Raw genomic sequence first — 12,010 nt, forward strand, 5'->3', positions numbered from 1 at the left:
AAGAAACAAAAAGTTGATTTGATTTTCTGTGGACTGCAGTGCGGTTCAAATAAAAGGATAGTGTACGCTTACAGTCCAAGGTATGTAAGGCCCTTTCTCCTTGGTGAGAATGTGGCCTTGGAAAAAATGTGGGTAAGACTATGGATTAGTTCAAGTGGAATTCCATAACTACCTTGGGGAGGAATTTTGGATGTGTACGGAGAACCACTCTGTCATGTAGAAACTTTGTATAAGGTTCGTATGTGACAAGTGCTTGTAACTCACTAACCCTCCTAGCCGAGGTAATGGCTATGAGGAAGATAGTCTTCCATGTGAGAAATTTAAGATCACAGGTATCTATGGGTTTGAATGGAGAACGCACGAGTCTGGTTAATACCACGTTCAGGTCCCATTGTGTGATTGGTGGTCGAACTGGTGGTTTAAGTTGAGTTAAACCTCTCAGAAATCTACTGATGAGAGATTGTGTAGAGATAGGTGCATCTCCCAGTTTGTTATGGTAAGCTGAGATTGCACTTAAATGTACTCTTACAGATGAAGTCTGGAGACCAGATTCTGAAAGATAGTATAAATAATCTAGTAGAGAAGAAGTGGAGCAAGTGAAAGGATCAGTATTGTTTTGCTTGCACCACAAGGTAAATCTTTTCCATTTGGAAGAGTAGTTCTTTCTTGTGGAGGGCTTACGTGAAGCAATAAGCACTTGAGAGATATGGGTTGAAAGATTGAGTGGTTGTAAGATTAAGCTTTCAACATCCAAGCTGTCAGGGCTAGGGACTGGAGGTTGGGATGGCGCAATCGACCCTGATCCTGAGTTATGAGAGTGGGAGCTACTCCCAGACGAATGGGATCCCTGACTGAGAGGTCTAGAAGTGTGGGAAACCATACTTGTCGAGGCCAATACGGGGCTATGAGTATCATGGATCCCTTGTACTGTTGTAGTTTCACTAGAGTTTTGGTTATTAGCGGTATCGGGGGATACGCGTATAGAAGGCCTGAGTTCCAGTGGCGAGCAAAGGCGTCCCTGGGTAAGCTGTTTGTCTGTTTGAAGAGGGAGCAGTAATTGTTCACTTTGTAATTCAGTTGGGATGCTAAGAGGTCTACTGTTGGTTGGCCCCAACGTTGAAAGATTTTGGTCGCCACTTCTGGATCCAGAGACCATTCGTGTGGCTGGAACTGACTGAGGCGATCGGCTACCACGTTGTGAATTCCTGCTAGATAAGTGGCCCTTAGGAGTATTGAGTGTGCTAGGGCTCAGTCCCAAATCTGCGCTGCTTCTTGGCAAAGGAGATACGAGCCCGTACCTCCCTGTTTGTTGATGTACCACATTGCAACTGTGTTGTCTGTTTGTATCAGGACAGTCTTCTGTGAAAGGCAGTCCTTGAATACATGCAGCGCATAACGTATAGCTGGAAGCTCTAGAAGTTTATCTGAAATGTTGCTTCGAGCTTTGTCCAAGTACCTTGAGTCCGCAGATGACCAATGTGTGCTCCCCAGCCTAAGGTGGATGCATCTGTAGTTAATGTTACTTGTGGAATCATTTGCTGGAAAAGTAGGCCTTTGAGCAAGTTGTTCACAGTTGTCCACCACAGGAGCGACGAACGTAGTTTCTGAGTGATTTGAATTGGAGAAGACAGTGGCTGGATGGCCTGGATCCATTGTGTTTTGAGAGACCATTGCATAAGCCGCATGGCCAATCTGGCCATAGGAGTGACGTGAACTGTAGAGGCCATGTGACCCAGAAGTATGAGGCACCAGTGAGCTGTCACGTGTGACTGAGCACGTAAAGAGTTGGCTAGGGTAGCAAGTGTCTGTGTGCGGTCTCTTGAAAGGAAAGCTTTTGCTGTTATGGTGTTTAATTCTGCTCCGATGAATTGTAACAGGCGAGATGGTGTGAAGTGGGATTTCTGGTAACTGATGAGGAATCCCAAGGAATGGAGTAGATTGAATGTGAGCTTGAGAGAGTTGAGAGCTCCTTCTTTCGTTTGGCTCTTGATGAGCCAATCGTCGAGATAAGGAAACATGTGCACCCCCTGCTTGTGTAGGTGGGTCACCGCCACTGCTAGGCACTTTGTGAACACTCGAGGTGTTGAGGCAAGGCCGAATGGAAGCACCCTGTATTGGAAATGTTGATCTCCTACCAGGAATCATAGATACTTGCGATGAGGAGGGAAAATTGGAATGTGAGCGTAAGCGTCTTGAAGATCCAGAGAACAGAGCCAATCTCCTTTTTGAAGTAGAGGTAACATGGTGCCTAATGATACCATCCTGAATTTTTCCTTTTTGAGAAACTTGTTGAGATTTCTGAGGTCTAGAGGATTTCTTCATCTGTGGAGACATCAGTATCTGTGTCCGTCCATGTGTCAGGTGTATGAGTTATAAGCTTGGGCTTTGAAGGCATTGATGGATAGGTCTTAGGCATCGATGGTAACAATGGAGACGTTGGAGGCATCGGTCTGGGAATCCCTGAAGGACCCGGTATGGGTTCAGGAATCGGTGCTTCCTCAATAATAGGTGGCGTCCTCGGTGGCAATGGTGTTTCTAGAGGTTTTATAGGAAGAGCACCAATAAGTGTCCAATTTCTGCAAAATGGGTGCGAAAATGGATAAGTCAGGGACCGGCATCGGTGGAATCCCTGATGGAACCGATATTGGTATCGGAATCGGTCCAGATGGCATAGGTGACGCGATCGGCAATGTTCTCGGTAACGGCATCGATGGAGTCTCCGATGGAACAGGGAACGGTGTCGATATCGGCGATGGAAGGCTTGGTGTCGATGGCGCTGGTCTCGAGGGTTGTGCCGGTGCCGGCAGGGTATCGAGAAGCGCATTCCTGACCGCCTGGCGGATATATCTGTCCAGTTCCACCTGCATAGCTGGTGAAACCAGAGCAGCTATGGGGGGAGGCACTGACGGCGATTCCGGTACCTCCGCAGAGCCCTGGGGAGGTACGGTTCCCATCACCGGTATTGGTGGGGATCGCCGTGGAGTCGAAGGTCTCTGAGAAGCCTCATCCGTCCGAGGTTTCTTAGTTGGAGATCCGGAATCCTTCGATGACATACCGGATACCGGATCGATGCCAGAACTGTGTGGCCTTCGATGCCGATGCTTTTCTTTGTGTTTTTCACTGCCCAATGTCGATGCCCTCGAAGAAGGAGAGGGGGAAGGTAAGGATGAATCTCCCGCCTCACCCAGAACTTGTTTTTTAAGTATTACTTTACGAATTGCTCCAGCCGGAGACGATTTTGCGGACGTCGATGGTGAAGGGAGCAACTGAAGGTGGAAAAGTTGCTCCATTTTTTCCATCCGGAAGAGTCGTCCTTTTGTTGTCATCTCGGCGCACTGTGGGCAGGATTGGACGTCATGTTCCCCGCCGAGACAGAGCACACACTCTAAGTGTGGGTCTGTGATAGACATGGTTCTTCCACAATTAGGGCATTTTTTGAAGCCTGAAGCCATAGTTAGTCGGACAGCCATCGACGATTTAGGCTACGAAGAAAAAAACGGTACGGAACTGACAGAAAAATCAGAAAACTTACCGCGATGTTATATTATAGGGAGACCCTTGCGGAAAGAAGTTTTCCTAAAGTTTTGTTAAACTTTTAAGTATGGTGAAAATCACAACAGGACTCCAAATTAACCGTGAGGCTAACAGCTCCGAGGAAAAAAGAAGACTGAAGGGAGACCCCTATGGCAGAGAATATAATGGCATGCTGGGCATGCTCAGTGGGCACTCTCTGTGCCAGTCAAAAGTTTAATAGAAACTTTGACAGAAGTTTTTCCGTATAGGGCTCCATTATCGATGTCACCCATACGTGAGGACTAGCATCCTGCTTGTCCTGGGATAGAGAGATATAATATAAGTCACAGACCCTATAAAATTACTTTAGAAAGGGATCAGAAGTGAATGGGAGTAAATGGGAGACAGATTTCACACACCACAGTCTAGCTTTCCCATCTTTTTTGTGAGGCATTCCCAATAGTTTGTATTAATTGTTAACTAAACATTTTTTCTTTAAACCACTAGAAAGCTTACCGATTTCTTATTAAGCTGGCTATCATCATAACCAGTAGTAATATCTCTTATATGTAACACACCATATGGTCCACAAAATTCTGGATATTCCTTTGGGCAACTGAAGTTTCGAAGCCGTTCAAATATTCTCCTGATAGTAGTTGGATCATGGCATATAAAATAGGAAGTCTTTGAAATATGATAACCATATCTACAAGAGAAGAGAGAATTAATGAGGCGTTTATAGCACAAAGGATTCTAGAGTCCTCTCTTGTAAAGCTAGTGGATAAGAAAATAACATTTATTTTAAAATGTTATATACTGCATAATTCTATGTTCTCAGCAATGAATAGCACAGATTTATTTGTGCCATTAAAGTTATACAGTATAAAATTAAAACCAAAGCTCCAGATTTCAGAGTTTAATATAACAGAACTACTACTGTTGTTGCTGTTAGGACAAAAACAGATGTGTCGAGCAGCAAGGTGCTTTATTCAGGGCAACCTAGGATTAGAATTTTGCTTTAACCCTCACGTATCAAGTTCTTAGGTACATTTGACCAATACATGCATAAAATATTCTCTGGATCTATTTATTCCATTATACAGCACTATAAAGGCTTGCAGTTTTGCAGTGATTTATTGTATCCAATGGTGAGATGGACTGTTTCAGATATATCATTACTTATGCTTACTAATTTTATATATAGCACAAAAAACTTACAAACCACCAAATGCACAATAAAGAAATCCATTATGCTTTGCCAGTAATTGTGCCCCAAAAGTAACCAGGACCAAGCTTCACAGACCTGATGAGTGTTTTGCAAAAAACCCTTGAGAGGAAACGTATTTATTTACTGGAATTTAAAGGATATTGTGGAAAAGTTATCAAGGTCCCTAGTAGAATAAACCAAAACACTAAAGACTAAGCAGTTTTTCAATGTCACCAGAACCTTGAGACGAGTATTTTTCTGCAGTCTGACAATTGCTCACAACTTTAAGGAAAAATGTTTAGCAACTAGTGCAGGGGTGGCCAACTCTCATCCTCAAGAGCCACAAACAGGCCTGGTTTTCAGGATATCCATAATGAATATGCATGAGATCTGCATGCATTGCCTCCATTGTATGCAAATTCCCCATGCATATTCATTATGAATATTCTGAAAACCAGGCCAGTTTGTGGCTGAGGACTGGAACTGGCTACCCCTGAACTAGTGTGGAGAATTCTAAAAGTCAGATTTCTATGTCAGACTTCATGCAAACAAACGAGTTTCCAGTGAAACCATATTGCTCAGAGAAATGTGCAACTTTTTAGTGGTCTATTATATTTCACCATTCGAACTGAGGCAGAGCGTATATCCAATTAAAAACAGAACTGTAAAATAAAATTGTGTTTATGTCTCCTTCCATCCTTAATTTAAGTTTTGTAATTTGATCAGGCCTCCACCACTTAAAATACAAATTGGAGGAAAAGGAAAGCAAAATTGCTTACCTTGTATTAGGTGTTATCCCACGACAGCAGGATGTAGTCCTCACATATGGGTAACGTCACTGATGGAGCCCTAGTGCGGGAAAACTTTGTCAAAGTTTCTAGAAACTTTTGACTGGCACTCTGAGCCCACTGAGCATGCCCAGCATGCCATGATATTCTCTGCCACAGGGGTCTCTTCAGTCTCGTATGTAGCAATAAGCTTTAGTAAAAATAAAATAATAAAAAACAACATACCCAACTCCGCAGGGTGGCGGGTGGGTTTCGTGAGGACTACATCCTGCTGTCCTGGGATAACACCTATTACAAGGTAAGCAATTTTGCTTTATCCCAGGACAAGCAAGATGCTAGTTCTCACATATGGGTGATTAGCAAGCTAGAGGCTGAGTCATTGTGTATTGAAGCAACAGTGAAGTATTGTTGTTGAAAATGAGTCAGCCGAAGGTTGGATGTAGAAGGAGTTGGGATTAAACTGGAAACAAGTTCTTTAAGACTGATTGTCCACAGGCTGAATCTTGTCGTCCTTCTTTGTCCAAACAGTAATGAGCTGCAAAGGATTGAAGGGAACTCCATGTTGCTGCTTTACATATGTCAAGAATTGGCACTGAACGATAGTGTGCTACTGAGGTTGACATAGCTCTTACTGAATGTGCCTTTGCTTTTTCATAGCAAAACTGTATACAATCTACTAACCAGTTGGCTAGAATATGTTTACCCACTGCTTTTCCCGGTTTGTTTGGATCATAAGATACAAAGAGCTAAGTGGATTTCCTGTGGACTGCAGTGCGGTTTAAGTAAAATGCCAGCACACGTTTACAGTCCAAGGTATGTAAGGCCCATTCCCCTTGGAAAGAATGTGGGTAAGACTATGGATTGGCTCAAGTGGAATTCCGTAACTACCTTGGGAAGGAATTTTCGATGTGTACGGAGAACCACTCTGTCATGTAGAAACTTTGTATAGGGTGAGTACGTGACAAGTACTTGTAACTCACTAACCCTTCTAGCTGATGTAATGGCTATGAAGAAGATAGTTTTCCATGTGAGAAATTTAAGATCACAGGAATCTATGGGTTCAAAAGGAGAACGCATGAGTCTTGTTAAGACCAGATTCAGGTCCCATTCTGTGACTGGTGGCCGAATTGGTAGTTTAAGGTGAGTTAAACCTCTCATAAATCTACTGACGAGAGGTTGCGTGGAGATAGTTGCATCTCTCATCTTGTTATGGTAAGCTGAGATTGCACTTAAATGTACCCTTACAGATGACGTCTGGAGACCAGAGTCTGAAAGATGGTACAAGTATTCTAGTAGAGAAGTTGTGGAGCAGGACAAAGGATCAATACTCTTTTGCGTGCACCACAAACTAAACCTTTTCCATTTTGAAGAATAGTTCTTTCGGGTTGAAGGTTTACGTGAAGCTAGAAGCACTTGAGATACATTGGTGGAAAGATTGAGTGGTTGTAAGATCAAGTTTCAACATCCATGCTGTCAGGGATAGGGATTGAAGGTTGGGATGGCACAACCGACCCTGATTCTGAGTTATGACATTGGGAGCTGCACCCAGACGAATTGGATCCCTGACTGAGAGGTCTAGAAATGTGGGAAATCATACTTGTCGAGGCCAATACGGGTCTATGAGTCTCATGGACCCCTTGTCCTGTTGTAGCTTCACTAAGGTTTTGGTTATGAGCGGTATCGGAGGATACGCGTATAGTAGGCCTGAGGTCCAAGGGCGAGCAAAGGCGTCCTTGGTTGGCTGGTTTTTCTGTTTGAGTAAAGAACAGAAGTTGTCCACTTTGTGATTCAGGTGTGATGCAAAGAGGTCTATTGTCGGTTGACCCAAACATTGAAAGATCCTGGTCGCTACTGAGGGATCCAGGGACCATTCGTGTAGTTGGAATTGACGACTGGGTTGATCCGCTAGTACATTTTGGATGCCTGCCAGATAAGTGGCCCGGAGAAACATTGAGTGTGTTAGGGCCCAGGCCCAAATCTGTGCAGCTTCTTGACAAAGGAGATACGAGCCTTTACCTCCCTGTTTGTTGATGTACCACATGGCTACTGTATTGTCCGTTTGGATCAGAACAGTTTTGTGTGAAAGGCAGTCCTTGAACGCATGAAGCACATAATGTATAGCTCGAAGCTACAGGAAATTGATTTGAAATGTTGCTTCGAGTTTTGTCCAACTTCCCTGGGTTTGGAGATTGTTTGTGTGAGCTCCCCAACCCAAGGTGGATGCATCTGTAGTTAGAGTTATCTGTGGGACTGGATGCTGGAAGGGTAGGCCCTTGCGCAGGTTGTCCATGTTTGCCCACCAAAGTAGAGATGAACGTAGCTGGTGGGTTACTTGAATTGGATAATGTAGTGGTTGATGGCTTGGATCCATTGTGATCTTAGAGACCATTGGGTAACCCTCATGGCGAGCTGTGCCATAGGAGTGACATGAACTGTGGAGGCCATATGGCCTAGTAAGGTTAGAAACTGATGCGCTGTCGCTTGTCTTTGTGAGTAAATGGTTTTTGCAGGAGTGAAAGTGTCTTTGCCCGATTTTCGGGTAGAAAGGCTCTTGATAGGATAGTGTTCAAGTCTGCACCTATGAATTGAAGTAGGTGAGATGGAGTAAGGTGGGATTTTTGATAGTTGATGAGAAAACCCATGGAGTGAAGTAGGGAAATCGTTCCATTGAGAATGACTTCTGATGAGCCAGTCGTCTAGATATGGAAAGACATGGACACTTTGTTTGTGCAAGTGTCCTGCTATTACTGCCAGACATTTTGTGAATACTCTGGGAGCAGAGGCTAGTCCGAATGGCAGAACTCTGCACTGGAAATGTTGATGCCCCACCATGAAGCGGAGGTATTTCCGATGAGAAGGGAATATTGGAACGTGAGTGTAAGCGTCTTGAAGATCCAGAGAACAAAGCCAATCTCCTGTTTGAAGAAGTGGAAGCATGGTGCATAGAGAAACCATCCTGAATTTTTCTTTCTTCAGAAATTTGTTGAGATTTCTGAGGTCTAGGATGGGACTTAGGCCTCCGGTTTTCTTTGGAATGAGGAAATAACGGGAATAGAATCCTCTGCCCTGCTGAGTCCGGGGCACTAGCTCTACAGCCCTGGCTCTCAGAAGGATGGATAATTCTGTTTGTAGATGGATTAGCTGAGATTTTTCCTGTAGAGAAAATCTCGGTGGAAATTCTGGTGGAATTGAGAGGAAATTGAGTTTGTAACCTCGAGAGACTATGGAGAGTACCCATTGGTCTGATGTAATTCTTAGCCAATGATTGTGAAAATAGGATATTCTGCCTCCTACTGGTAGGTCTGGTCGAGGATTTAGGAGGTGGTTTTGTTCTCTGGTTTGTGTTTCAAAACCCCGCAGCTGGCCCTGTCTGTGGGGGAGGTTGCAGGCGAGTAGTTCTCGGTTGTCTGGCTTGGGAATGTTGTTGCGGCCTAGTGGACCTGCCCCTGGATGCTTGGGGGTAGTACCTTCTTTGCCGGTAGTATGGGCTTCTGGGTTCTCTCCTGGGAGAGCGACGAGGAGGCTGTGTAGAGGGTTCTTGTGGGACCTGTGACAACGGACGTAAGGTTTCAGTATGTTCTTTTAGTTGTTGCACAGCATCCTGAACCTTTGAAGCAAAAAGGTTATCCCCAAAACATGGCAAGTCAACAAGTTTGTCTTGGACCTCAGGCCTAAGGTCAGAGGCTTTAAGCCATGCCCATCGTCGAGTGCTAATCCCAGCAGCTGCTGTTCTGGAAGCAGTCTCGAAACTATCATAGGCCGCCCTGACTTCATGTTTCCCGGCCTCTAGGCCTTTATGAATTATGGCCTGTGCTGCTTCCTGAAATTGTGATGGTAAAGATGTGGTGAATTCCTCCATCTGCTTCCACAGATTCCTCTGATACTGTGTCATGTAAAGTTGATAAGACGAAATTTTGGTATTCAGGATAGCCCCTTGATACACCTTCCTACCCATGGAATCGAGAAATCTGTTATCTTTTCCTGGAGGGGTTGAAGAATGTGGACGAATATGTTTGGATTTCTTCTGTGCAGATTCCACTACCACAAATTGGTGTGGTAACTGTGATTTTTGATATCCCGGAGCAGCCTGCACCAAGTATGTGGTGTCTACTCATTTGTTGACAGCAGAGACAGAACATGGGTGCTCCCAGATATGATGCTGGAGATCCAGAAGTACCTCATATATTGGGATAGCTAAAACTTGTTTTGGTGGGTCAACAAACTGAAGTACTTCCAAAGTTTGTTGCCTTGTATCTTCTTCTGCAACCAATTTAAAGGGGATGGTATCTGCCATCTCTTGTATGAAGGTGGAAAATGACAGATCCTCTGGTGGGGACTTTTTTCTTTGTTCTGGAGGTGAAGGCTCAGACATGAAGTCCTCAGAGGATGTATCAGTTTGATCACCGTCCCAGGTGTCATCCGGATCATCCCTGTATGGAGAAAGCAGGGAAGATCTGGGTCGAAGATGAAGGCGCGAAGGTCCTGGGGTTGTGGATCATCCGATGGAATTACTAGAGAAGTGTTCTCTAATGTTTTTCATGGAAGGGTATCGATGACATCTTGGTATCTTTTCAAGAGACGTTGAAAAAATGCCAAATCATGTTATTCTGGAGCTTCTGATAGCGGGTGCATCGATGGCATGGTAGTCTGTATCGATGCAGGTGTCGATGGAAGTGCTAGCAATGGTGTTGAAGAGGTTAACGGTGCTGGCATAGAGACTGGCCTCGATGAACCCGTCAGTATCTGTGCGTAAATCGACGTCGACACCGTAATCAACCTCTGTGCGGGCATCGAATTCGAGCCTGGCACCGGTATCTGTAAGTTTACCGGCATTGGCGGGAGCGCCGGAGTTGCTTGTTGCTCCTGAAGAGCCTGGATGACTGCTTGTCTGATAAGGACAGACAATTCCAGCATTACAACTGATGGAGTCATAGCAGTTGTACGCGGTGGCGGAGGCTGTGATGGCAGATCCTGCACTGGGCCCTGTGGAGGTTCTGGTGTCGATGGTTCCTGAGAAACAGGCCCAGGCGTGGTAGGAACCGAGGTATCTTGGCTCCGTGGCCGTTTTGCTGTCGATTCTTCCGGGGGGAAGAGAAGACTCAGACGTCGATGTTTTGTCTTGTGTTGATCGATGGACTTCAGCGATGCCGTTGATGACGCTGAGGAAGGATGGTCCCCCAATTCTCCCGGGCGATGTTTTTTGATTAAGACCAGTTTAGTAGCTCTGGCTGGAGACGATTTTGATGGCGACGAGGGAGATGGAAGGAGTTTAAAGTGGACGAGCTTTTCTTCCTTTTACTGTCATCTCCGCGCACTTTGGACAGGTGTTAATGTCGTGCTTTTCACCGAGGCACATCACACACTCGAGGTGTGGGTCGGTGATGGACGTTGTCCGGTTACATATAGGACATTTTTTGAAGCCCGTAGACATTTTTCGATTGACAGCCGTCGATGTGAGAAAATGAGAATTCTTGAGAAAAAATAATTTTACTCCAAGAGTAAAATATGAGACAGAGGTACTCAGTCAGTAGAGAACCCCAAGAGATCCCAATGGGAGAAAATATGTTTTGAAAAATATGACTTTTCTGTCAGAAATTGTTGAGAGAGACTCGCAACGGCTCCTGCTCCGCGATGCCTACAGCAGCGCGGAAAAATGAAGACTGAAGAGAGACCCCTGTGGCAGAGAATATCATGGCATGCTGGGCATGCTCAGTGGGCTCAGAGTGCCAGTCAGAAGTTTCTAGAAACTTTGACAGAAAGTTTTCCCGCACTAGGGCTCCTTCAGTGACGTCACCCATATGTGAGGACTAGCATCCTGCTTGTCCTGGAATAAGAGTTGCTTACCTGTAACAGGTGTTCTCACAGGACAGCAGGATGTTAGTCCTCACATATAGGCGACATCACAGGATGGAGCCCAATCATGGAACTCTTTTGTCAAAGTTTCTAGAGCTTTGACTGGCACCTACTGGGCATGCCCAGGATGGCACTATCCCTGCAACCAGCAGAGGTCCCCCTTCAGTCTTTTTTAAAAGCTATAGTAAGTGTCAAAAAATAAAATAAGAAAACGTAACAAACCCCACGCCGCGGGGTGGCGGGCAGATTTTGTGAGGACTAACATCCTGCTGTCCTGTGAGAACACCTGTTACAGGTAAGCAACTCTTGCTTTCTCACATGACAAGCAGGATGGTAGTCCTCACATATGGGTGAGTACCGAGCTGAGGATGCCCGAGAAATGCACCAAATGTACCCAAAGACGTGCAACAGGGCACAACAACTGGGATGGAATTTGGTAGAGGGCATCCTGAACCCTAACGGATAGGCGGAAGGGTGTTGGTACATCAAGTTGCAAATAGGTTGCGCAAGACAGACTGGCCGAAGATGGAAACTTGTCTACCCGCCTTGTCTCAACAATAGTGGGCTGTGAAGGTATGGAGATAATTCCAGGTTGCAGCCCTACAAATATCAGGGAGCAGCACAGAGCCTAGGTGCGCTACTGAAGTTG

General features: G+C 45.1%; 1 protein-coding gene across 3 annotated transcripts in view; it reads right to left on the reverse strand.

Annotated features, from left to right (window-relative positions):
* PGM2L1 (phosphoglucomutase 2 like 1) overlaps positions 1-12,010 on the reverse strand; it is a 222,680-nt gene that overhangs the window by 3,271 nt on the left and 207,399 nt on the right. For all 3 annotated transcript variants that reach the window (XM_029602068.1, XM_029602069.1, XM_029602070.1), the window contains one exon: positions 4,030-4,219. In XM_029602068.1, the coding sequence (XP_029457928.1) occupies positions 4,030-4,219 (190 nt within the window). The remainder of the gene's footprint in view (positions 1-4,029; positions 4,220-12,010) is intronic.

This window comes from Rhinatrema bivittatum, chromosome 5, assembly GCF_901001135.1.
Source record: "Rhinatrema bivittatum chromosome 5, aRhiBiv1.1, whole genome shotgun sequence".
Taxonomy (NCBI): domain Eukaryota; kingdom Metazoa; phylum Chordata; class Amphibia; order Gymnophiona; family Rhinatrematidae; genus Rhinatrema; species Rhinatrema bivittatum.